At 39.3% G+C, this 27,588-nt stretch overlaps 1 protein-coding gene and 1 pseudogene across 2 annotated transcripts in view; one reads left to right on the top strand and one right to left on the bottom strand.

Moving 5' to 3' along the window:
• SKAP2 (src kinase associated phosphoprotein 2) overlaps window positions 1-27,588 on the bottom strand; it is a 139,527-nt gene that overhangs the window by 63,041 nt on the left and 48,898 nt on the right. For both annotated transcript variants that reach the window (XM_040965067.1, XM_040965065.1), the window contains exons 5-6: window positions 1,127-1,204; window positions 12-95 (exon numbers count right to left, since the gene is read on the bottom strand). In XM_040965067.1, the coding sequence (XP_040821001.1) occupies window positions 12-95; window positions 1,127-1,204 (162 nt within the window). The remainder of the gene's footprint in view (window positions 1-11; window positions 96-1,126; window positions 1,205-27,588) is intronic.
• On the top strand, window positions 23,966-24,035 carry LOC121145966 (annotated as a pseudogene).

Below are 27,588 nucleotides of genomic sequence, written 5' to 3'. Positions count from 1 at the left end.
GTCAGCAGTACCTTTATCACTTCCGTAATAATAGAAGACCGTCCTGTTGAGGGCACACCACCGCTTCTGCCATTCAAATCCCAGAAAGCTGTGATCTGTAGTAAAGGGGAGGGGGAAAACAGGATGCACAGACTTAGGCCATTTCCTTATTGGCAATGGAGAAGTCAATTAATATGATTTCTGAGGTTCCTTCTGGCCCCAGCATTCTATAACATCTTCTATTCCAACAGGCAAGACCAAACATCACGACAACAAACCCAACAAAGGTAGAAGGAACAATGGGAAGCAGAGGTGGGGCAGGGGGAGTGGGAGAGGGTATGGCAATATATGGCAATATTTAAGGGATCACAGGCATGGCTAGCAAACTTTCCTTCCTGATCAACAGTCCAGGGAAACTCTGAGTGCATGGTCTCGAGACAACTGGTCCCCCTGAGCCTTGCTTTCTCACCTGATACAAAAGGGAAGGGATGGGCCTGACTGAGAACCTTTCTGTCATCTCTGAGCTGCACAGCCTGGCTAAGAAAACTAATAACATGGGACATAAACAGAAGAGCCTAAAGGGACAAACCCAAGAATAAGTAGAAGGAAAGAAGCGGCTCCCTGCTGTCTGGCAGCAGCATCGTACATCTGCCTCCATACTTTGTCTTCACTAAAGATCGCTGTTGTAAGAGCCGGACCGCAGGGTCAGCTCCCAGTTATCAGGGCCAGTGTGACAACACTGAGATGAGTCATAGGCAACAGCACACAGGTGCCAGGCTGCAGCTGAACTGTAGCAGCCACAGCATAAGCCAGGACAGGTGCAACAAGCCCAGTGCTGGGCAGGGTGGGTTCAGACAGAGAAATTCTATCGTTAGGAATACAAACCTGGCCAGCGGCTTTCCTGCATGACACAGCAAACTGCTCTGCATGCTGTGCAAATAACTGAGGTTGACAACTAAAACCTCCCCTGTAGTGTTGACACCAAAATCCTTGAAAAGCTGACAGTGTCAGTTTGTGGTTTGGATAAGATCATCTAGGTTTTCTGCCAGTCTTAGGACTCATCAGTTACCTAAACAGAACACTAGCTCCTCATGCATACGGCAAATGTGGGAGAAGAAACCTGGTAGAATTTTCATTAAAGTCTTACCTTTTCTGCGCTTCTCAAGGTAGCCTGCCTTCATGACAAAGGGCAGATCCTGCGCTGCAATCGGGGGAAACTGATTTCCTGTGGGAAGTGGGGAAGAACAGAACGATGGGTCATCCATTTTAGAAAAACCAAGTTCCAAATCTCATTAGACTCACCATTCTTATAATCACCAAAATTGCTCAAACCCAACTCTACAAGTCTGGTTTCAGATCCGTTCCACAAATCCCTCTCCCTTCCTGCACAGCTCAGGGGAAAGAGAGCTCCCTGCTCCCGTATCTTCATGTACAACGCTGTCAAGACACAGTAATACTTCTCTGACTACAGTCTACAAGGAAGGTACTTGGGAACCAGTAAAGAACTGCGAGAGATCCCTGAAAGAGAGGCCAGGATTTTTAAATCAAAATTGTAGGTTTCTATTAGATTCTCAAGGATTTCAATGCATACTGATTCCAGCCTGCATCATCTGCAAGCCTACCAAGCAAGGCATAACTGTATCCCCCAAATCAAATGATAAATTTGTTTTCCCTAAATCCACAGCTAATACCTTCTCCCCGGCTCTATTCATAGAGAAATACGACTTGCTCAACTAAGCAAGTATATTCCCTTTTTTCTAGAAAATTTAGGAGTGTAAAATGAGATATAATCTGATAGAACTATCATAAACACATACGCGATCTTTATAGAAAAGATAAGCTAAAAGTAAGTCAATCAGAATTTATACATTCATGATTATGAATATCAAGTTATGTACAAATTTTACAAGTCTTCAATATTTTTAAAAACTTGGTTATAAATACAAGTTATCCTCAGCACTTTACTAAAATTCTAGCAGTGAAAGCAACCTACTGAAAATGTCTATAGAACAAATAAAATGAAAATAATTTTAATACAACTTATGATAGAAAATATGCGTTTGAAAAAAATAAGGTTATGATATGCACATTCATCATAAAATATTACCAGCTGTCTTATTTTCTTTTTGAACTATTACAAGGGTCACATAACTGTAGTTAAATAGAGTCACAGATATTTTTCCTTAAGAAATAACACTTATAATTAAAGCACTAATTTCAGTTTTCTGGTGGATAGATTTCATTTGGTAAGCAGGAAATGGTATCAGTAAAACAAATTAAGATTATTTTAGGGTCTTAATATCAAAATAGAGTAATGTTTTGAAATGCATATAAAATTATAGGAAAAACCAGTATAAATATTTGAATAACTGGTCAATGAATTTATCCATGTGTCTTTTATTTGGAGTAAATTTGATCCACACAAAAATAGAACAATATGAATTTTGTTCAAACAACAAGAAGTACATTAATGATAATCCCTTTCTCCAAAGGGATTTTTAAGCCTTGGAAGCACCATTTGATCTGTACTGCAGCACATGCTTACAAACATTTAATATTTTTGAAAGTCGGTTATAACACACAAGAAGTTATAATGCCAAGGGAAATGAGCGAATCCCAAAAGGTTAGATACCACATGTTTGCCTTAATTTAACCTGTATTTTTTTTATCCTGTCATTGATACTGTCTCAATACATGTGTTTCGAAAAATTGAACTTGCATTATTTTTAACATATTGTTTATTCAATACTATGTCAATCAATTCCATAACACTATATACTGTTGCTGATGTTTTGTTGGGGCTTTTAACTGACCGGGATTTTACTCTGTTAGCTTTGCCTTCAGACCAGGGAAGGCCTCCCCAAGAAGCCATTAAAGTTATCAGGACAATAAGATGCTGGACTTAATGCTGGGTATGTGCTTGCAATGAAGGAATCTCAACTGAACTTGAACTGTGGTTATGCACCATGGGGGGAGGGTTGTGGGAGGAGCGGGGAAAATCCAAGCACCTATAAAACTGTATCACATAATACAATGTTATTAACAATTAAAAAATAAAGATATTTTAAAAATATTATTATTTCTCACATTATTCAGATGTCATTATGGTATAATGATCAATACTATGCTATCTTTAGGAGAATTTAGAGTGGCCCAAAGAATTAAGCTTATACAGATGCACATTTAATGACCCATGAAAAAAACAGGAAATTAATGCCAAGTAAAGCTATCTGGCAGGCAACAATGAAGGGCTCCCAAACATTGGCCTTAAGTCCCAACTCCTTCATCTTATTGCAAGAAATGACACAACAAAATCCTACACTTCCTTAGCTCTGTTTCACTCTCAAATTCACAGCCTGGGTACTAAAACTAAGTTTTACATTGCAACTCAATCCTGTAGCCTACAGTAAGTAGTCAGTAAATGTTGGCTTTTATTAATTACTATATGTCATGTATAACTATAATCACTATTTCAAATGACTGGAGGACAACATAAATGCGCAACTATAGTTGAAACTGACCACCACACTGTGCCTTTGACAACCAGGCCGAGGCTCCTTCCTTTAGTTTAAAGTTTCTTTGCTCCACTTTTAATAACACTAACTCACTCAACTGAGAGAGGATTGCAGCTGGTCCCATAGACTCCGCAAACATCAGACACATGAGTTAATTTATTTCTTCTACAGACAACTTGTCTTGAAGATTTTTCTAGGAATCCCAGGAAGAAGAAACTATCAAATAAGTGACTGCAAACCACTTTGATTTCATCAAATGCCTCCAAGCCACGTATCAGTGACCAATTATGAGAGGGTCATAAACACTGCAGCTCAACCAGGGACGTGGGGATACCTGGATGGAGCTTTGAGCTCCTGGTGTCAGTCTCACCCAGCCCTGGTTACTGTGGGCACTTGGTGGGGTGAATCAGCAGAGTGCTATCTAATTTCAACTAGCAAATCCTTCCCCTCCCATCTACCTATTTTATCGTTTAATTTTCCTCCAGTGGTAATCAGAATTGAAGTACATTTTGAGGTACTATTTCTCAATGCTATTATAATTCCAATAAATTATAACTTTGTACAGAGGTTAAAAAACTATTTTCTGTTTGGCTTCCAACTGTCCTTGCAGATGATGGCCAACGTCTTGCTGACATCTTTGGTGGGAGGGTATACTGGCTATTTAGCTTTAGCAGAGAGGATATAAATGGGCCTCAATTCCCAGGGCTATTACTGACTCAGAATCTATCCCATTAAAGTGCAGTTTAATTATACTTTACACGCGAAGGCATACATTTAGATGCATTTTCCTTGCTTCCTAAAGGTAACAGCACACACAGCTGTAGGTTTGCTGAGACTTTTTTTTACTACTCTAAAAAGTTTTAAGTGTAATAATTCACTAGCATACCTGCAAAGCAAACAAACAAAAACAAATCAAGGTTAAAAGCCTATGCAACAAGGGAGAGAAATGTAAAACTCACTTGGGGACCCGATGCAGTGGCCTAGTAGTTAAAGTCCTCACCTTGAATGTGCCAGTATCTCATATGTGTGCCAGTTCTAATCCCAGTGGCCTCACTTCCCATCCAGCTCCCTCCCTGGGAAAGCAGCCAAGGATGGCCCAAAGCCTTGGAACACTGCACCCACGTGGGAGACCAGGAAGAAGCTCCAGGTTCCTGGCTTCAGACTGGAGCAGCTCCAACCATTGTAGCCACTTGGGGAGTCAATCAGTGGACAGAAGATTTTCCTCTCTGTCTCTCCTCCTCTCTCTATATCTGACTTTCTAACAAAAATAAATAAATATATATTTTTTAAAAATCTCACTTGGATATACATACTAAATAAAATTGTTCGGTGGTACTGCAAATACTCAGGAGCTTAGCTTTACATTCATATAGATGGTTAAAGAACCTATAAGGAAATCCCAACTATGGCAACTTGTCATCTTATATAGGTCATTTGCCCTCTCTAGAACTTAAGTTTCCATAATTAAACATGAAAAGTTAAATTAGAAGATCTCTAAGGCTTTCTAGACTCTAGGACTTCATGAAATCCATGCTTATACTTTTCATGCACTTTAGCAAATGGCCAAAGTCCAAAATGAGCTCTGCTCTCAATGATGTTAAATGAAAAAACTGTTTACAGAATGCATTTGTACAACATTAAATAAAGCTTCCTTTACGTGTAGTTTTTGCTATTTCCTATCAATTTTATATCATACATTTATTTATTTTTAACTGCTACTAATTTTCATCTACCAAAATATATACAATTCAAATGACAACCAAGACTCCATAATAATTGAAAAAAAACCAGAAATCAATTATGTTCAGTAATATTCACCAAGCTAGTACTCAAAAAGTCACAAGCCAAAAGTATGAATAAATTACATCATCCCATAGAATCCATTTTCCTTCTCCACTCACTTTACAACTGCTTCTTTTACTTTAGAACAGAGTTGGGAATGTCCGGCTTACGGGCCTTATATGTGGTCTGGCTCTGTCAAGACAACTGTAGGCAGAACTCAAAATTCATTAAATCTGTAGCAGGCAAATTTTTTAGGTGATCATTTTGCATGGCCTGTGAATGACATTATAAATACCCACATAGCCCTTAGCAGAAAATGTTTCCTCTCAAAAAATAAATCTTTTACAAAAATGGTTTCTGGCTCTTTGGTTTCTTGACAGAATGTCAGGTGTCACATTTATAACCACATTAAAGCTGCTCGTTCTAGAATGTTAAAGTGCGGTTTCTATCTAAGACTTTCCTTCATTTGTGGAAAAACCTGTAAGACTCTCTCAGTTATTCCCAGGAATGATAGCATATCAATATACCAAATCAATCATTTAAAAATAAGTTCAATGTGATAAATTTCACTTTGCAGACAAGACTACCATTTCATTTATTTATAAACAGGATACTCCCCCCTCTCTTTTTTAATTTTGTAAATGCTGCCTTGCAGTGATAGATCTTGACACATCTCATGGAATGAACTGAAGTCAGATTTCATCCTCTACATCTTAGTAACTCCTCAGCTACTTTGTATCTGCCTATGCAGAAGGGTTTCACAAAGTCTGTGTAAGATCCCCATGATCAGCTGATGCCATTATTCCACAAGCTTTTTCAAGCACTCTCATATCTTAGTCATCTGCTCTAAGAAGGAGTCTGTCATGTATCTTCACTTTTATAAAGCAAGAAACAAGCAGAGAGTAAGTATGTGTTTCTCCCAAAGTGGAAAACAAAGAGGCAGGTGAGGTGTGTGGCCCAGTGGTTACTTCAAAAAGTTCATGGAAAAATTGAATTAAATGATAAATTCATTTTAGTACCAAAAATTTAAATTGTTATACCAGGGGTCCTCAAACAGTTGAATATGTGCATTGTGAAAAATTATGAATGGATTTCCAAATAAGTTGCACCAAAATAATCTTACCTTTTAATTTCATTTCCCCATTAATTTTTTGAGGTTCCCTTGTATTCACTACTGCATTCTTTTTTTAACTGTAATTCCTTTTCCAAATTTAGAATTCTTCAGCTGTTTTGTGTTGCAATGCTTTTAAAATATGTTTATTTACTTTATTTGAAAGGTAGAGTTACACTGGTTCACTTCCCAAATGGCCACAATAGCCAGAAATGAGCAAGGCTTGCGCCAGGAGTCAGGAGCATCATCATGATTAAGTGGCAGGAGCTCCAGTACTTGAGCCATCCTCTGCTGCTTCCCCAAGTGCATTAGCAGGGAGCTAGATGTACAGTGGAGCAGCTAACCTGTATGGGATGCTAGCAGGTGGAAGTTTAACCTGCTATACATACGTTGGCCCTGCTCTTTACTGACTAATCCCTAAAGTAGGCAATTAGGAGAATAAATTCAACTTTATCAAAAATTACTAAAGGCATTTTTTAAAAAAAAAAAGGTCCATTGATCAACAAATTTTAAATAATAGTAATTTGTTCGACCTCTTTCTTCTTCACACATCCTATGTCGACAACAAATACAACCTTTCCCTTATCTCCACCCTACAAGCTATAAGCATGTTTTTAAAAAGCATTATCAATGGAATGATTACAAATATTAGCATGGCTTAATGAAGCAATAACTGCAACAGCCAACATTTATTGAGCCTTTTCCAGGAATTAAGTATGAAATAGCCTTCATCTCACTTCATTTACATACAACCCCAAGAGGTAAATTTTATTATCTCTATGTTGCCAATGGGAAATCAAGGTCATATACAATGAACAGAGCCAGAATCCCAAGTCTGTCTACCTAGAAAACCCATTTTCTGAAATGCTATTGTTTTCTGATGAAAAAGTGAACACCAGCCATGGGAACTACGCAAGACAATATCATTGAATTACTGCTCTATGGCACTGAAGCAATCACTAGCATCTAAAATTAATTTCTAAACAGTCAAATGACATTAAATGCATGACATTTTAAAATGTCATGCATTGAAAATTGCAGACTGTTTTTCTTTTGTAAGATTTTAAGTCAATTTTGTTTCCATAGAATGTTTTCTTAAGGAGACTTCCATTTTGACTTAAAATCGTATACACAAAGACATGGTACAAATTACTAACGGAAATAAATATTTATACTTATGGAAAGGATAGGAGACATGATTTCTATGCAGTTTGTTCCAGCAAATTACATACAAATAACAAAGAAAAATTATTAAGATTAAATTCTTTTGTTGCTTTCTAGGCAACTGTGCTTTTTTTTTCACATAGGCTTTAAGAAATTTTTTATTTATTTTTTTGCCTGTTTTTTGGTTTATGCTATATATTGCAAACTACAAATACTTCAAAATTATTTCAGATAAAATAAATACTATTTTATAACTTAAAATATTCCTTAAATTCATTTATTTGTCCCATCCTGTGTATAAAATATTTTGAGCCATGAGTGACACACTATCACACCTGAATCATCTAGAAGAGAGTAACACAGAATTACGGCATCGTCCATGCTGTGGGGACGTTTCTGTTTCTTGCCTTACGCCCAGTGAAGCACATTAAAAGCAAATAGGAGAGATCCGTGTGTATGTGCACATCACAGATGAGGCAGGTACGCAGCACATAACACATGATTTCATAGCACTGCTTGGGAAGATATCACTGACGAAAGGTCAACAACCTAAAGCTGAAGCAAGTTACACTACAGAGTACAACACCAGACAGCTCAGTACCCAGCTGCCTGCTTGCTTTGCCAAACTCAATGATAGGAACATAGAATAGTTGCAGAAAAAAAAAATCCTGCACATTTTTCAAATAATTTTTGCAAAATACTGTTTGACTTGTTCAAACTTTGAGTAAATATCAAATCCCAAGCTGAAACAATGTCCTCCATAAAAAAATGAACATGGATCTTTTACTACTTAAATCAAGAGCCGTATCCTTTAACAAGCAGTCATACTCATAAAAAAATAAATTGGTAAAGTTTATTTTATAAACACATAAATTTATAAAGTTTAATAGCTTTGCAGTAACATTCGCCTAGGTTAAGGACACCTTAATACAAAACCAAATCACCACTGACCTACCGTGCTCTAACTCGACGCCAGGACAAGCCTATCCTGCAAAAATTTAAAGCATACGGCTACTTCCCATAAACAAATTATTAGAAAAATATGTTACAGAGAATGAGAAAATGTCCAACCCCTTAAGATAACTATAAAAAATTTCATACATATTTCCCAGTAGCCTCAAGACAGAAGCATCATCACAATAAACAGCTTCTGTATTAACCAACCAGTATGCATACATTTGTTCCTTCATTAAACATTTAAATTTGAGTACCTTACACAAGTCAGACACGATGATTTGTTACTCAGGTTAAAAATGTAGTGACCAGGGCCCGGCGGCATGGCCTAGCGGCTAAAGTCCTTGCCTTGAACCCACCGAGATCCCATATGGGTGCCGGTTCTAATCCCGGCAGCTCCACTTTCCATCCACCTCCCTGCTTGTGGCCTGGGAAAGCAGTGGAGGACAGCCCAAAGCCTTAGACCCTGCACCCATGTGGGATAACCGGAACAAGTTCCTGGATCCTGGCTTCGGACCGGCATAGCATCGGCCGTTGCGGTCACCTAGGGAGTGAATCATTGGACGGAAGATCTTCTCTGTATATCCGCCTTTCCAATAAAAATAAATCTTATATACGTATATATATATATACATATATATATTCATCTAACTCAAATTCCATATAAATGATGCAACACAAGTCAATTCCAAACTAATCCATATAGTAAAACCTTATAAGATACCCCACTATATGTTTTCCTAAGAATTCAACTGTAATCATCATGTCTGATTAAGATGTGATGCGTATTCTCACTGAAAAACAAAATTTACATATGCAATGCTTTATCTCCCTAATATTAAGATAATAGCAGTTATTAATTAAATTGATTTATTCAGTTAAGGCTCCTTCATTTGGGCAAGTTTCATGTAAGACTCACAGTTCTAATATACATCAAGTTAGAAAAAAGGAATAACTCATAAATTCCTTAGAGGATGATGAATTATGCAAATTTAATACTTGGCCCAATTATCTCTTGCCAATCAAAGAAACCAGGTATGATATTACAGTTCTATACAAGGGTAAGATCTAGCACAGTAATTAACTCGTCAAATGATGACTCTTCCAATTAGTGTTTATGGGAGAAGATATCTGCATGGGTGTTATCATATATAAAGGACTCGCAGAAAAGCAGGTAAAGAATATGAACCAAGAAATTCCCACAAAAGTCCAAAAGCTTCTTCTCTTTCCCCTGCTGTCCCTGCTTCATTAAAAGGTGAGTTACAAGAGTTCAGGGGTCATAACCAACTTACCCACTGCTGGGTCCCACTACCAGACCTGTGCATGGGCCACAGTAAGAGTTAATTACATTTTACTAAGTGAATAAACAAACTTTACTAATGAATAAAGAAAACACACTAGTTTTAAACATGGTTTTAAAACAGTTTTAATACATAGTTTTAAACTAAAACCATATTTTTTGACTTGCAAGAGTGATAACACTGAGAAAGACTGGTAACATCCAGGAGTGGGAGAGGAAGGAAGGCATTTCTATGTACCGCCTAGGAGGGTGTGGCTTCCTAGAACTGTGTGCATGAGAGCTGGACAACTCTCCACCCGTGCAGCTCCTAGGAGCCATCCCTCCAATCAGAGCAGAGCTGCATAGCAGCGTAGGTCTAACACTACGGCAAAAGCAGAAAATGGAAAATGCCCAGAATGAGGGACATTACAAGACCATTTCATTTTTTTAAATACTTATTGGTTTTTACTGGAAAAGCAGATTTACAGAAAGATCTTCAGTCTGCTGCTTTACTCCATAAGTAGCCGCCACAGCTGGAACTGAGCAGATCCCAAAGCCAGGAGCCAGGAGCCAGTAACCTTATCCGGGTCTCCCACACTGGTACAGGGTCCCAAGGCCCAAGGCTGTCCTCTTCCCCAGGCCACAAGCAGGGAACTGGATGGGAAATGGAGTGGCTGGGACACGAACTGGCACCCATATGGGATCCCAGCAGATGCAAGGTAAGGATTTTATCACTGAGTCATCATGCCTGGACCAAAACCATTTCAAGTAATACTATAGTTCTATGTTTAAATAAGGCTGTAAGCCAGGCATTATCATAGAAGTATGCTTATGAGGTTTGGGTGAAAAACACCAGCAGAAGACACACATAGAGTCATTTGCCGTTTCCTAACCTACAAATGTTTGATTCTGTATTTTTTCCAGCACATGTACACTGATAAAAGTAAAAACAAAAGTCTGCAAGGATATACTCAGAACTGTTAGCAGTTCTTTCCTGTAGGGAGTGGGGTTTTTATTCAGGGGAGAAGGACATTTGAAGTATTACATAACAAAGTTTTTAAATGAAAACAAAAAAAAAATCAAGTTTTCAAGTAATTTAGATTAAATAAAATTATGTTATTAAAAAGTGAAAACCCGGGCTGGCACTGTGGCGTAGTAAGTAAAGCCACTACCTGCACAGTGCCAACATCCCATATGGACACCGGTTCTAGCCCCAGCTGCTCCACTGCCAATCCAGCTCCCTACTAATGTACCTGAGAAAGCAGCAGGTCAAAGCAAGGAACCTGGAACTTCTTTCCAGTCTCCTCTAAGGGTGGCTGAGGCCTAAGTCCTTGTCATTTTCCACTGCTTTCCCAGTTATAACAGCATGGACTTGATCCACAACCCACTAAAGTTGCTGGTGTAGGAGCAGTAGTTTAACCCTTTATATTGCAATGCCAACCCCAAAGAGAAATTTTTACATTACCCAGATAGTCTTACATTTTCTAAATATCGGTACCTGCTTATAGAAATATAGCCCTTTCTTTATGATCCTGATAGGAGAAAAATATTTGTGGATTTTTAAAAATATACGTGAACTAAACGTTTTACTAGTTACAGAATAAGTATTTTTCACAAATTAATTTTTTTCAGAAAGAAGTTATAAACTTGATAAGGTTTCAGCATCCCCAATCCAAAAATCCAAAAGTTGAAACGTTCCAAAACCCAACTTTCAAGCACCAATGTGACTGCATGGTGAAAAACTGCACGCTTGGCCTCATGTAAGGAATTGCATCCAAAACACAGGATCACTGAAAAAATTATATAAAATCACTTTCAGGCTACTTGTATAAGCTGTATATGAAGCCTAAAGGAATTTCATGTCTATACTGGAGTCCTATCCACAATCTCACTACACATGTAAATATTCCAAAAACATCTGACACTTCCATCACTCCCAGTCCAAAGCATTTCAGACAACAACTACTCAAACTGTATCACAAAAATAACATGGCAATATGTTTCTGCTCTATTACAACTTAAATGCCTTCAAACTGATGCAAAAATATACATAAAAATAACTGTGCCAGGCTATAACTGGTATTCCAGATTCCACTCGGGAAATGAATTTTATGGCTGCACTATAAACTTCCAAAACCCTGAAGTTTTAATAGATATGCTGACACAACCTTAACCATAACAGTTCTAGCAACTGCTGCTGTAATAAATCTGTCAGCTTCTATAATGCCTATGACAAATCCATTAATATGAATGATGTACACTTCACATAGCACACTACACAGCACCCACACAAGTTATGTCATCTCCATCCTGAGGAGCAAATCAGTAATCAATATTTGTAAAAGCAGGAGCTAATCCTTTGTAAAATCAGTGGGCCAGTGATTGAAGAGTCTGCTCAATGCACATGGTTAATCCCTTCTCATCTGCCTGAGCCTTTCTTTATCCCAGTCTCTTACGGTGTTAGTGACGGCTGATTAACGCATCTGCACATGCTAAACATGACCTGACAATTGACACAGGATATTGCCGCCAGAATAAGCTCTACAAATACTGGCCTTTTCACAAGGAAGCTTAAAATAAACATTCAGAAACCCACAGTTTACAAATAGGCTCACCGCTATCCTTTCCCAACCCCAACCACCTGATGTATTGAGCTCACTCTCCTCAGGAAATAGATCCCAGTTTTTGGTTAGAACAAGTCTTCCAAACTATTTGAAAATGCTGATTCATACAACATACATTGGTGCTCATTTCTCAATCAGAGGTAAACAGAATTCTGCTAGCCATATTAAAAAAAAAAAAGTTTACGGGTAGAGAACAATTTGAAGGAATCTTAGGGGTCAAGTAAAAATGTTGATCTCAGCTGCTGCCAAGCTCTACACTTAAAGGAAATGCTTAAAAAAAATCATTTTAATGCTTAGAAGAGAGCTGTGAATGTTAAAAGACATACTGAAAAGTAACTGAAACATTATAAAGTGCTCTGTGCCCATGAAAATAGGTATTACACAGTTGCAAGATAACAGTGTACTCAGCCTTAACAATTAGATGATATGACAAATCTTTCTTTAGGAATACCTGCATGTGTGTATTAAATTTTACTTAAAGACCCAACATAAATTTCCCTAACAGAGTTATTTCGATTCAAATATTCCATGCATCCTTAGCGAGACTACTTCAGGGAAAATAAAATGCAAATTCATGTCAAATAAAGAGTAAATAATAGGCCTACAGAGAAAAATCATCTCCTAACCCCCAAGATATTGAGCAAAATTAATTTTTAAAAAGGCAACATAAACAACTCCTTTCTAGATATAATTTCTGGTTAGCCGTGTCTAATTTAGATAGAATATCAACCAAAATAGTAAGTCTTACATTTTTCTTTTCAAGTATTTGTATTTATCTGAAAGGCAGAGGAATAGACAGACACAGACACACAGAGAGACCTTCCATCCACCAGTTCACTCTCCAAATGCCTGCAAGAGCTGACACTGGGCAGCAGCCAGGAGCTCCAACCAGGACTCCCACCTGGAGAGCAGGAACTCAAACACTGCAGCCATCACCTGCCGCCTCCTGGAGTGCGCACTTGCAGGACAGACGGGAAGTAGAGCTGAGCCTTGGACCCAGGCCCTCTGAATGGGTATGTAGGCATACAAAGATGCACCTTAACCACTGTACCAAATGCCTGTCCCAAGCCATGTTTTTTCCTTCCTACCAAGAGAATGAGGGAGTCCACAGTCACAGCAAGGCTAAGAAGGAACAGGATGCAAGAATGAGAACAGGACAGTCTAAGAGGACAGAAGCGTCCAGTATCTTACATGAGACCTGAATCAAGAGGGTTAGCTTTCACTTTTTAGACAATGTTCACTGGCTGTGGAGTCGAGAAGGTGACTGTGATCTTGCTGGGTCTCGGGGAAGAGGTAGTGAAGGTCAAAGACATCCTACAGTAATTAAGGAATTGATTGGACAGAAGTAGAGCCAGGAAGAAGTAACTGACCTCGAAGAAAGAAAGTTAACTAGAGAGAGAACAACAGCCCCAGAGTAAAGCAGTTCTGATTTATTTTCTAATACAATAGTTACAGCAATATAGCCTATTCTATATCAAATTATAATTTAATATAACATTCAGTCATCACAAAACTAAAAGCAACACTGCAACTTAGAAATATAATCATTTTCAACTTTGTCAATAATAAATTCACATGTTTTAAGATAAATGATAATAAGTTTAAAAAGATAACAAGCATTTGAAAATTTACAATGGCAATGTCCTATATGGCATGTTGCATATTTTACAAATGCAATCTTAAAATCTAATAGCTCTTTCAGCTATTAAGCAAAATAATTTGTTAGTCAGTTGAGTTTGCCACAAAAATAATTACATCACCAAATTTTACAAGACAGCTGGCTTTAATTAGTCTTCCAGGAAGCTGATACATAGAGTAAATTAAAAAAAAAGCAATACTCGTAATATCATTAGTGATCTGTCTACGTCAAAAACACAGATAACATTAGGCAAGTAAAGAAGTTAGCCAGCAGTTCAGAAAAATATACTTTAAAATTCTTTTCAACCATAAAAATCACTTAGAGACCACAATCACCAATGCAATCTCATACTAACTTGAATTATTGATATAACCCCAGTACATCTAAGTTAGGATGTTACAAAGTTCAATTTATGCAGAACATTTTAAAAGGTATTTATTACACAAACTATGTACTCATAACAAAATCTTTTAGGCACCCTTTCAGTTCTCTTTGAATTTCCTCACAAAAATCCCTTAGGACATATGATTATTAATCTAGCTATATGATTAATATTCTCTTCTACATACACACATGTAAATGTGTGTAGATGTATATAACATACATATAACATATAACATGCAGTGTTGCCCAGTATATCCTACAGAAGCTACTGTTGTTTAAACTTGTATTTGTAGGTACAGTTAGAAAAAAACAATAAGTTTTTAAGGTGATTGTAACTGAATGTTCCAAAGGAAAGTAATGTACAACTTCTTTCAAAGACTTTCCATACTCTTTTATTTGGACATCCACCTAAGCAAAATCATTAACATGGAGCCCAATTTACCTTTGTTAGAGGTGTAAGTCAGAGAGTAAAGTAGCAGCCCAGATGCTCCAACATGTAACACCAGCCTCATTAACAAAACTTTTTAAACTTAACTCCTTGCTAGTGAGGCATTAGTTTCTTCTTTAGAATAAAATGAGGAGGAAGCATTGTGTGTCATTGGTCAGATGAAGTTTAAATACTGTGGGGAAAAAAAAAACCCTCTAAATTCCCAAACCCAGGTTTCTATAAAGGTTCTTCTATTTCAATAGACTTGCTTATTGAAGTATCAAGACAAATTTCTTGTGTCTGTCACATTTCCAAAATCACAGTTATCAAGATTTTCCACACAAGAAAAGCTCAGAAAAAGAAACAGTCACATTGGCAGTGATTTAGTAGCACTGTGAAATTTGCAGAAGATAGAAAGTCTGAAATTTTTATTCTAAGCAATCCCAAAAACACAAAATATTTTCCCTGAAATTTATCCCATGATCACGACCCAAGGCACCCTACCAGGAGGCACATGATGCCAAATGTCCCAATACCAATAATGTTCCTTTTTACTATCTACGCAAGGTGCCACCTGCCACAGTTCTTCTCTGTCACATTATTATTTTCACTTTACAGATAATATGCGTCTTATGAAGAGATACTCTCAGATGATGTTAATACTGTTCACACTCAAACTTTCACCCAAAAGTCTTAGCATTCACAGATGTAGAATTCACTGATTCTTGCTTGAATTATTTCTATCATAATAAAAGCACAGGGGTTTTAAATCATTGAATACATGAAGACGCTTACTTTAAGTGAGAAAGTTGGAAGCCACAAAAGACAACAATTTGGCAATTGCAGAATTGCCCTAGTAGACTCTGCAAACACAACTATTACAATATGTGTATGTGGTGTCTGCACTAATATTAACTAGATAATTTGTAAGCTTCTCTCCAGATAAGTAGTTTACACTCTAATAAAATTAATATATTGATTTATGCAAAGATTTAAAAAATCTTATGTTTTATACACACTTAGTGAGGTTGTCTCTGAAACTGAATCAACCCTAAGAACTGTTTAGGGAAACCTTACTTAAAACTTCAAAGGAAATAAAAATCATAACTTATCTGATTATGATTCATAACACAGCAGACCTCTCATTCCACTATTTATATTATATGGTGTAAATTTCATCCAACCAAAACAAACTAGTACTTCCATAAGTACTACAATGTGTTATAGTATGACAGCTGACCCATGGGTACAGGCAAGTGTGGGTATTGGCAATAAAACCAGTCTGGGACTCAAAACCATAAGCCAAAAGGTAGCAGGCACACTCTAGGTAGAGAGACTAGTTTCTAAAGCTCTCCCAGACTTGCCAAAGAAACCAAATCAGAACTCCTGTCCAAAGTTAGCCACAAAGTGTTAAAGGGAATGAGATAACAAGCAGAATCCAAGAGTAAAGCATACCTATTATACACCTACAGATAAGCAGGTAAAATAGCTGATATTCACAAAGTTTCAGAGAACTTACAACACAAATGGATAGGTTCAGAATCTAGACTGGAATCAGCTGGGCATAGGAACATTATGTATAGAATGCAGAGCAATATGCATGCCTGTGTGTAATGAGGAGAGAGAAGACACGGAGTTTTCCAAAATGGAATATTTAAAGAGTCTTCTCCTTTTTTTCATTTGATATTAACTTCATCATCCATAATATAAGGACTTAAAAATTATTTATCCATAAATGTACAAACCTGGTAAAAGCACCACAGTTTTAGCTGATTCTAAAAATATTAAGCTGAATATGCTTTTGAATCGATATTTAATAGAAAATAATTTAAATGATCAAAATATAAGCTGAGGTGCTTTTATGTTAACCATGCTAAAATTTGACCCCAAAGGACCACCAAGAGAACATTCTGAGAGCAGGTGGGCATGCCAATCTGCAGGAATAGTCAAAAGCTACTTGAGAGAAGGACTGCTTGAATTTTATTCATGCTCCTATTCTTGTTGTCTGGAACACAATTATTCAGTAAAGTCATGTGAAATGAATAAGGTTATTAAACACAGATCTATATTACAGGGATCATCCTTTACACCAAAAGATTAGCTTTACTTTTTATATTAAATTATGATAAACATCATGCGCCATGAAAGCAAATCCTGCCGTCAGAAGAAAACAAAACTCTCCGTGTACATTAATGAGTACTAGGTCAATATCAGGAAAACTCAAGTCCACTGAATTTTCTGTATGAAGCACTTCACACAGCACTTGGCAAACCTCCAAACAATCTCCCAGAGGGCATGCCAAGTGGAACTCAACCCACTGTGCTGTAGGGGCCCAGTATGCTGAGAGTGTTTAACTTTAACTGGTGGCAGATATATAATGCCACCTTATCCTACATGTCAGCTGTTCACAGTGCCCAGAATACTTAATCCATAAACTTTAACACTAATGATAAATACTACATTATGATAATGCCAGGTCCATTGATATCAGACAGCTTGTTCAACCGCCCCTCCCCCTTTATGCTACTTCATTAGACAAGTTCTCGGAGGTCCTAGCTGACCCAGCCTGCTGTCTACAAAGCACTTTGCCACATGGGATGAAAATGCTCTTCCTCCTCAGACCAGTCCTCCATTCTTATGCTTGCCCAGGATTCCAATTTCAGTGGTTTCATTTCTATAATTCTTAATTTCTTATCAATATTAATTTCACTGACATCTATAACTTCCACTGCCTCCTTCTGTGCTGAACACATCAGACCAAAATCTTCCTCTTCGACTCAAAACTTGTATTAAAAATGACTGTCTTACCTACCAAATTTACTGTACTTGAAAATCAATCAACTTACTACCCTCTCCCTCCATACTCTTTCTTGTCACTGAGGTTGACCTAATAATTCCAACTATCTCCTTTGTTTCCCATAATCCCTTTCTCTAGGAGTGGTACCACCTCTATTTCAGTCATCTCTAGAGTTCAGACACATCCCAACTTCTCTTCTGTCACCTTCCACACCTAATCAATCACTCAGTCCCATCAACTATCTCAGAAACATTACCTGAGTTTAGCCCCTTCTTAGGCTCCTTCTGAGGCTCTATTACTATGGCTCAAGTTCTTATCATCTCTCATTTCTGTTGGATCATCACAACAGTCTACCCCTAATTCTGGTCTTTTCATGCTATTCTCTAAACTTCTGCCAGGATGTTGTTACTTAGACACAAATATGACCTGTCATTTCTGCATTAAGATCCAACAACAGCTCCCTGTTATCTATGTGGTAAAGCCCTACTTCTCATGGCATGCAAGATCCCAACAATTTATCCCTTGCCTGCTTCTCCATCTACTCTCACCTCTGGCACATCTGCATCCTCACCATTCCTTAATGTTCACAAACCAGTGACAGGTCTCCAAATGAAGACTCTAAAGAGCTCCTTAGGAGAACCAAAATGGTAACTGGAACTTTCAAAATATCAAGAGTTGAAATCACTTCATTGATTTACTATTCAGAAGAAAAAAATGTCAAATGTTCATAAGCATTCTGTATTTAAGTAAGGAACAACTATTTTGCTCATTTAACATGAAGTCTTGTCTGGAGGGATGGGAGCTGAGTATACAGTGATTAGAAGTGTCATGCGTTAACACCCTCATGCCACACTGGAGCACCTACACTGGAGTGCTGTCAGTGCTTTTCTGATTCCAGGTGCTCCCTGCTGATGAGTGTAGACCCAGGTTGTCTCCACGACAGATTCCCAGCTCCTGGCTTTGTCCTGATCCAGGCCTGGCTGTTGTAGCCTTTTGGGAAGTGAACTGGTAGACAGCTGTCTGTTTCTCTTTCTCTCTCTCAGTTATTTTGCCTTTTAAACTAATAAAAATATTTTTTAAAAAATTTAAGACACAAATGGCATACACCCTAATCTTTTCCCAAAATTGACAGTAAATGACAAAGTACCTCTACCCACATTATCATATAAAACATACCTGCCTAAATTAGGATTAGCTTTCAATGGGATTCTGAGACAAATCTCTCACAATGGATTTTCAATTTCATTACACACACTCACAGCCTTATACTGAGGAATCCATTCCAGCACATGATCAGAATCTAGGCTCTACAGCTAGGTCAAACAAAAGCTGCCATGGGAATTCAAGGAATGAGGGGCTGCATTTATTGGAGCAGGCTGCTGGGTTCCCCTCGTGAGTGTTGGAAGATAACAAGCATTAAGAACTAATGTTGATGGTGTGTGAGATGTCAGCCTAATAAAAACAAAGAGTTATGTGAAAAACATCATGGTTGGGACAGCCTTAAAAAACAAGCAAAGGAATTTGGATTTGATTCAGTAGGCAGTCTGCAACTGCTGTCGGAGCTCTATCAATGCAGTATTTTATAAAATCAAATTGGCATAACAAGGTGGAGGAATCCACCATGGGGGGAGGTTTGGGGATGGGTGGGGGTAATCCCAGTACCTATAAAACTGTGTCACATAATGCAATGTAATTAATAAAAAGAAAAAAGAAAAAAATAAATCTATTTGAGCTCAAAAAAATCAAATTGGCATAGAATTAGTAGCAGAAAAGGAATCTGAGAGATCTTTAATGCACATAGCAGCTATAATATTGCTTTGTGACAAGGTCTCAGACTACATAGGAACATTGAAAGCAAATCCACTTGGGATGCACACATCACACTGGAAGTGTCTAGTTCATGTCTGGGCTACATCACTTCCTTTCCAGCTTTCTGCTGATGTGCACCCTGGAAGACAACAGTTGATGGCTCAAGTACCTGAGCCTCAGCCCGTCATACAGAAAGCAGAAGGGAGTTCCAGACTTCTGGCTTCAGCTTAGTCCAATCCTAGCTGCTGCGGGCAACTGCAGAGTGTACCAAATGATGGAAGACCTCTCTCTGTCTCTGTTACTCAGCCTTTCAAATAAAATGGAAATAAATGAACAACTAATAAAGAGCTCCTTCCTTCATTCATTCATCCGGTTTGCAGTCATTTACTGAAGATGTGGTACGAGATGAACCCAGCGCTAGATTCATGGCCCCTTCTCTAAGAGGGGAAGGTAGACAGAAACACAAGCAGGAAACACAGACGCTCCACATTGTGAGAAGTGCGAGCACAGACACACACAGGGCTGGGAGCGATGGAGGGAGAAGGAGGGAGGGGCATTTTAGACAGGAAGCGCAGGGAGGCCTCTGGCATGCAGGCTGGAGATGGAGGCGGAGACCTAAACAACGGAAACAAGCACCCGCCAGGGCAGCCTTGTGTTTCTGTCACAAGAATAGCACACACAGAAGTGCAAAGGAGTTTGCTTTGTTCAAGAACTTAAACAAGGCCAGTGTGACTGGAAGCCAGTGAGGGAAGGAAGCCTGATATGAGATGATACAGCAGGATTTTGCCAAGATTGCCTGTCAGCCTAGCTAAGAAACTGGAACCTGATTTTAAAACAACAAGGGCTTGTGGAGAGGGAAGTGACACGTGCTTAAACAATGGGCAAGAACCATTGGATTGATCAGAAAATAAGAATAAATCATAGAAAACACATCTGAACTCTACTGTTAAAAATATTAATTTTTATTTTAAGATTGGATCACTTTCTTGTACACTTACAATACAGGGATTCAAAATACCAAAGTCATCACTAAGAACAGAATGAAATCGTTTCCATTTGAATTTAGATCAACTGCATTGGTTAAACTCTTACAAGCACTAGCAAAAGCGCGGTGGCACGGCATGCTGAGCCGTTTCCTGCGATGCCGATATCCTGCATCAGAGCATTGGTTCAAATCCCAGTGCTTCAGTTCCAACCCAGGAACCTGGCATAGTCCCTGGGAGACAGCCCCAAATAGCCCAGATACATGTGCCTTTGCCACCCACGTGGGAAACCAGCATAGAGTTCTTCTTGGGCTAGACTACTCCAGGCCACCGTGGCCACTGGAGATGCACATCAGCAGATAGAAGTAATCTCTCTCTCTTTCTCTCTTCCCTGCTTAATATCTCCCCTCCCCCACAGCTCATACTCTGCCTTTACAGTAAATAAATAAGTATTTTAAAAAATAAATGAGAGCCTGGTACAGTAGGCTAGTGGCTAAAGTCCTCACCTTGCACACGCCTGAATCACATGTGGGCACCTGTTCTAATCCTGGCAGGCTCTGCTTCCCTTCCAGCTCCCTGCTTGTGGCCTGGGAAAGCAGAGGAGGATGGCCCAAAGCCTTGGGACCGTGTACCCACATGGGAGATTCAGAAGAAGCTCCTTGCTCCTGGCTTCAGATATGCTCAGCTCCGGCTGCTGCAGTCACTTGGGGAGTGAATCATCGGATAAAGATCTTCCTCTCTATCTCTCTTTCTCTCTGTATATCTGATTTTTCAACAGAATAAATAAATCTTTAAAACTAATAAAAATTTTAAAAATAAATGAAAAACTTGTACAAATTTGAACTGGAAGTGAGGGGGACAGAGAATGGGGAGAGAGGAAGGCAAGTTGAGGGGGGAAATCCCTATATACTACTAAACCATATCATGGACAACAATAACAATAAAAATACCAAAGATAAATAAATAAAATGCCAATAATAACGTTTTAAAAGTTGAATTAATTCATTCAACCAAAATTTCTTAAAGTCCCAGCATCACAGAGCTGAGGATCTAGGGTTAAGTAAGACAAGCAATGTCTCTAGCCTCATAGATATTATCCTTACTGAACAGAAAAAAAAATGAAAATAACTTCAAATAAGAATGTGAAACAGGCTAGTGGAGCAGAGGATGGGAACAGAGGCTGGATGGCTACTTTAGAACGGACGTTCTAGAAAGACAGCTCTGACAATGTCATCAATAAGCTGACTTAAGGAATAAGAATGAGCAGCTGGAGGGAGGGGGAGGGGAGAGGCATAGGGGACAAGCATTACACGCACAGTTACTAAGCAATGCAAGAATCCCAAGATGGACCAAGGCTGGCATCTTCAAAAAATGCAGATATAAAGGAGAAAAGTATTTTTTAAAAAGATTTATTTATTTTGCTTGAAAAAAATACAGATAGAGAGAGGAGAGGTCTTTCATCTACTGCTTCTCTCCCCACATGGCTGCTACAGCCACAGCTGAGCTGGTCTGAAGCTGGAAGCCAGGAACTTCTCCAGGTTTCCCACGTGGGTGCAGGGGCCCAAAGACTTGGGCCATCCTCCACTGCTTTTCCAAGTCATAAGCAGGGAACTGGATCAGAAGCAGAGATGCCAGGACACAAACCAGCACTGCTACAGGATATTAGTGCAACAGGCGGAGGATTGTGCACTACAACACCATGCCAGCCCCAGAGAAATGTTACACAAAATTACAGTAATGAACACCCTAGCTGCACAGGATCGCAGGCTCTTAGCATGCAGGTGATTTCAGAACGTGTTTAAACATACTTCCATGTAGTGACACTTCTACAGCTTGCTTCTTTGAGCATGGGTGGCTGATTTTATTCCACAGATGCAGTTGTGCTGGCCTTTTTTTTTTTTTTTTAGGGTTAAGGAAACCTCTCTGCTTCTGCAGATCATTCTTCAGAGAGCAATTATCTAATATGTAATTAACTCAATACTTCATTTCTCTCTTCCCTATAACTAATTAATTTCAATCATTTGAACACTTATTAGGTATCCACATGGGACAGGAAATGGAGTAAAAGTAAGAATTCAAAAAGCTGAAGTAATCAATTAAGCTCATTTTCAGTTTCCAGGTACTCAGTGCCCTGCTACTTCACATTAGAGCCCAAGAATGAAGCCAAAGGCCTCCATCTGATCGCAGCACTTCCCTCTCATTCACAACCACAAATGACCTAACCATTTCATTTTCAAACCTCCCCTCACCTTGAAAATAAATGCTATTGGTCAATAGAGGAAAGCTAAAAAAAAAAAAAAAAAAAAAAGAGTGGGGATAGATAAGAATAGAATCACCTTATTCCCTGGTAACAAAAAAGAAACTGATCTGGAATAAGCAAAGAATCTTTCTATCACTCCATCTTCTTCAGTGGTTAAGAAAAAAAACAACAACTATGTGTTATAGGAAACACTGGAAAGCACTTAGTTTTCTTCAGAATAAAAGCTAGTGCATAAATTCAGGTCATAATTAACATATCCTTTTTAAAAAAGATTAATTTATTTTTATTGGAAAGGCAGATATACTGAGAGGAGGAAAGACAGAGAGGAAGATCTTCCATCCGATGATTCACTTCCCAAGTGACCGCAATGGCTGGAGCTGCACTGATCCAAAGCCAGGAGCCCAGAACTTCTTCCAGGTCTCCCACGCGGGTGCAGGGTCCCAAGGCTTTGGGCCTTCCTCAACTGCTTTTCCAGGCCACAAGCAGGGAGCTGGACGGGAAGCAGAGCTGCCGGGATTAGAACAGGCACTCACATGGGATCCTGGAGCATGCAAGGTGAGGACTTTAACCACTACACTATCACGCCAGACCCTAACACATCTTACATTACAAATTAAGACATATAAACCTGTGAATACATTGAGTGACTACCCCAAAACTGCCAGAGTAGAAACTGGCCCTGCAAATAAAGAGGCACATAAATACCAAACAAAATATTAATCTTCAATCCCTTTTTGATGCCTTAGAAGAAAAATTAGATAAGGAGATGAACTGTTTTATAAACACAAGTTAAGCATACAATTCGACCTTTAAATTAGTATGCTAGGAAACTGATCTATTCACATACATTTCTTCTAGTTTCTCCCAAATTCTCAAAGTGTAGGCTTAACAGCACGCACACACACACACACACACACACACACACACACGAAAATAACTCTGGAACTACAAAGTGAGGCTATAAACTGATCTTGACAATGCTTGCTACCTAGCCCCTTTGGGGTAATTAGGAATAGAATGTAGAATGACTCAGCACCAAGAAGCACAACAAGAACTTGTAGAAACACTAAACCATTCCGTGAACTTCAATACTACAGCACCAGTCAGCATTTCAAATACAACACAGGCCATTTAGAGTTCAATGTTATTGTCAAAATCAAAGACCACAATGTATGTATTTTCATCTGTTACCACATACAATGTTACACATTCTAATCTATGAAACTTTGATTTGAAAACTTGGAAAAGTTTGTCTTTCATGCTCACTTCAGCAGCATATGTACTAAAATTGGAACAATACAGAGAAGACTAGCATGGCCCCTGTGCAAAAAAATTTTGCTTTACTTTCATAGCAATATATGCTGACATAACTACCAAAGAAAGTTTAATTTACATTTCTAAAGATTTCAGGATGAAAATCTTTAGATTAAAAAAAGTTAAACATAATTACGATGTGGTTACGTTAATACTATCTGGTATCCACAAACCTTTTATACTAACAGGGTTTTTAGATGCCCCTAATGTGAGTTGAAGCCTAATATATCATTAAGTAAAACTGCATCATATTGAAGTGGCCCTCGTGTAACCAGTTTGCTTTAAATACACACTATGTTTGATGTGGATGCACACTGTATTAATAATGGGCATCATTCACCTTGAGACAGCCATTGTTTGTTACAGCCATTGACAGAGCTGTCACACTGACTATTCTAACATGTCTGTGTATATATCAAATGAATATTTTGGATTATATTATCTAATTTTTTAAAAAGTAGCCACTGTTCACTGGGAGGCTTTTTCTTTTTCTCAGCAAAATAATAACTTTTGGTCATCATAGGAAGCCAAATATCGGGCCTTAACCATCTGTCAACTGGCTTGAATTCAGCAAGCATGCTCCCGTAGTTTTAGTTCTAATTGTATTTAATGCTGCACTAATTATTTCAATGGGGAATAATTTTGTACAGTCAAAGTTGACTCATTTTATAAACTGGAAGCTCCTCAGCTATAAATTGGCAGGTCCCATCCTTCATTCCTCCTAAGCGTTGTGCCAAAGGGGAATAAGTATATGGTTGCTCTGTGACCAAATGTCATGTGCTGGGCAGAAACATTGATCCTGGCTATTAATCACTCTGCAAGCCCTCCCAGTAATCAAAGGGCACAGCTGCAATGATATATGACCAGTGTCAGAGCAGAAAGCCCTTTACAAGACTGCATGCCTACCAGCTGATGGCCAGTGTGTACTACTGCATGCACTGCCCAGCCCAAAGTGCCCAGGCTAATTAATCATCACCTCTAACTGTTCATTCTATCATTAAACACCTTTATTGGCTGAATTATCGGAGGATTCTTACGCCCCTAATTACTTAGGTCTGTAAGCAAGGAACCCTCTCACCTGGAAACAAAATGCTGCCTATTACCTGTTTCAGACCAGCCTGCCCTTTCATTCCTTCTCCATGCAAGTTTGCTGACCTAGCAGTGAACTAGAGACTAGGAGAAAATTGGATGTTTTTGCAACTAATTTTGGTGAGGTTCACACCAAACTAATGACAGAGTGACTATGTAACATGAAATCATCTAAATTTAACAAGGTGAAGTATCAGGCATCTTACATGAGAATTTTACAATGTGAGCCATGAAACAAGATGACCTAGAAAGCTATAAGGTATCATTCTTAAGAGCAAACACCAGAAGGAACACTCAGAAAAGATTTCACCAGTTAATATTCAATCACAGTATTATTGATATGCCATTCTTCTTGGTACTACTTTCAACCTTAACAGGGACACTGATACACTGGTTACTTTATTAAAACATAGTTAATACCTACCTGCTTTGGAAACTAATATTCAAGAATGTGTAAATTTTTAAATGCATTCAAGATTGTACAGAAACCTCTTATTTTTGTGTAAAATAATTTTCTCCCTTTCAAAACTGCCAATCCAAGCTTAATGTAGAAATCACCTATAAGTAGGGCTTTTTACATCATAATAATTGGTTTTATTTTAATTTTTGATGATTTTTACATAGTTGATGAGGGTGCAAAGGGTCAAAGGCTAGAGGAAAGTGGGTGAGATCATTATTTTCAGATTCTTTTTTTTTTCCTTCCTGTATCTGGGGGAAAGGAAGAGATAAGGGGAGAAGCCACACCCAGCCTCCCAACCATGTGGGGGCTCACTCCAAGGGTCCTGTTCAAGTGGTTTTGATAGTTCATCAGTTCTGAATTACTCTCAATCTCACCAGTCCAAGCATGAAGAAATCTTTCCAGAATCCACTTGCTGACATAGTCCACCTTAGAGTCTCCGTTTGCCCAGATTTTCACAGCCGATGATCGGCTGGGGTAATTGATAAATTTGTTATGTCCTCTGTCCTCTATTCTGGTACCAGGTGTCCTCCGCAGGCCCCAATGTACTGCCATATCCTCCATGTGCATCTGGATATGCTGCCCACTGCTCCCTCCATCTGAGACACTGAAGAGGTCCAGCTCTGATACATGGTCAGACTATGGAACCTACAAGTCTCTCCATGGCTGGAATTCTGAGTTCAGCGATTCACTTGGGGGTGGGGGATCACCAAAGAAACTGTACCTGAGGTGATCACAGACCTGATTCTTGTGTGGGTGTTTGCCAATACAGGGTCCAGTACAGCCCGTCACCCAAATCACCCTACGCACACAATGGTAACTGAAATTGCTGGGTCAGTTCTTTCTCCAGCCCTGTCTTCTACGCAAACCAATGAGTGTTGGAGTCCAGCCAGATCCTGCCCACCACACATTCGGCCCTCACACAAACCACTGGGAGCTGCAGCCTAGTCAGAGCAACCCGCGATAACCCCTAGAAAGCCCACTCCCTTACCCTGATTCACATTCTTGCCAGTATGTATAATAAACTCATCCAGTCTGTCCCACATCCCATTCAGTTCTCATACATGTCAATGGGCATTGAAGCCCAGTTCATCCCAACCAGCCCCAATATCCAGTCCACACGGGTGCCAGTGGGTGCCACTCTCTGACCACGCCTGTCCCTCATCCTGGTTCTCACATGCCACCAGAAGGAGTAGCAACCCAAAGGCAGGTGCCCACTGTTTCCCTAATGGGCCCACTTCCACTCCCAGATCTTGCACTCTCTAGGTGGTTCTGCTGTTTAGCCTGACAGAATTTGCTTCCCGTGACAGCATCAGCCAGCTGATGCTGCAGCTAAGCCCAACCAACCCACACCCACTCTGGCTTATGCACGTACAGTCAGCCCAGCCTGGCTTTCCCCCGATCTAGCTCACGTGTAGGCCACCAGATATTGTAGCTCTGCCTGGCTTGGTCTGCCCCCAACCCCAGCTTTCACACTCACACCCCACAGCCCCTCTACCGGGTTCGCCACCACTCCCCACCCAACGGGTCTCACGTGTGCTTGTTGGGCCCTGTGGCCCAGTCTGACGTGGCTCGCCTCATCTTGGCAATTTCCAGTAGGTGCTGAAGCTTGGCCTGGCCTGGCCCACCCTCAATTCCAGCTCATGCTGGTAAGGGCTACCACCTAGCCCAGCACTGCCAGCCCCCAATCCTGGCCCTCATGTGGACTGGCTGGTATTGCGGCCTGACTCAGCCTGATCCACACTCCATTCTGGTTCTTGGATTTGCCAGTGAGTGATATGAACTGGCCCAGCCTGGCCTGCTCTAGACCTGCACCAAATGTATCCCAGTGGATACTGTATCCTGGCCTGGTTTGGGGTGCTTCCTGTCTTGGCTCTTGAGCTCACCTGCAGGGACTATGTCCCAACAGGGGAGTTCCCCTTGCTCCTCCATGAGGACCTCTCCCAATGCCAGACCTCGCACACACTGGCAGATCCATGGGTCAGCCCTACTTAGTACACCTCCTGTCCTAGCAGGAACAG

Source organism: Ochotona curzoniae, unplaced genomic scaffold (assembly GCF_017591425.1).
Source record: "Ochotona curzoniae isolate NIBS_2020 unplaced genomic scaffold, NIBS_Ocur_1.0 scaffold_3835, whole genome shotgun sequence".
Taxonomy (NCBI): domain Eukaryota; kingdom Metazoa; phylum Chordata; class Mammalia; order Lagomorpha; family Ochotonidae; genus Ochotona; species Ochotona curzoniae.
Note: the sequence above shows the minus strand (reverse complement) of the source record. Positions and strands in the feature narration are given on the sequence as shown.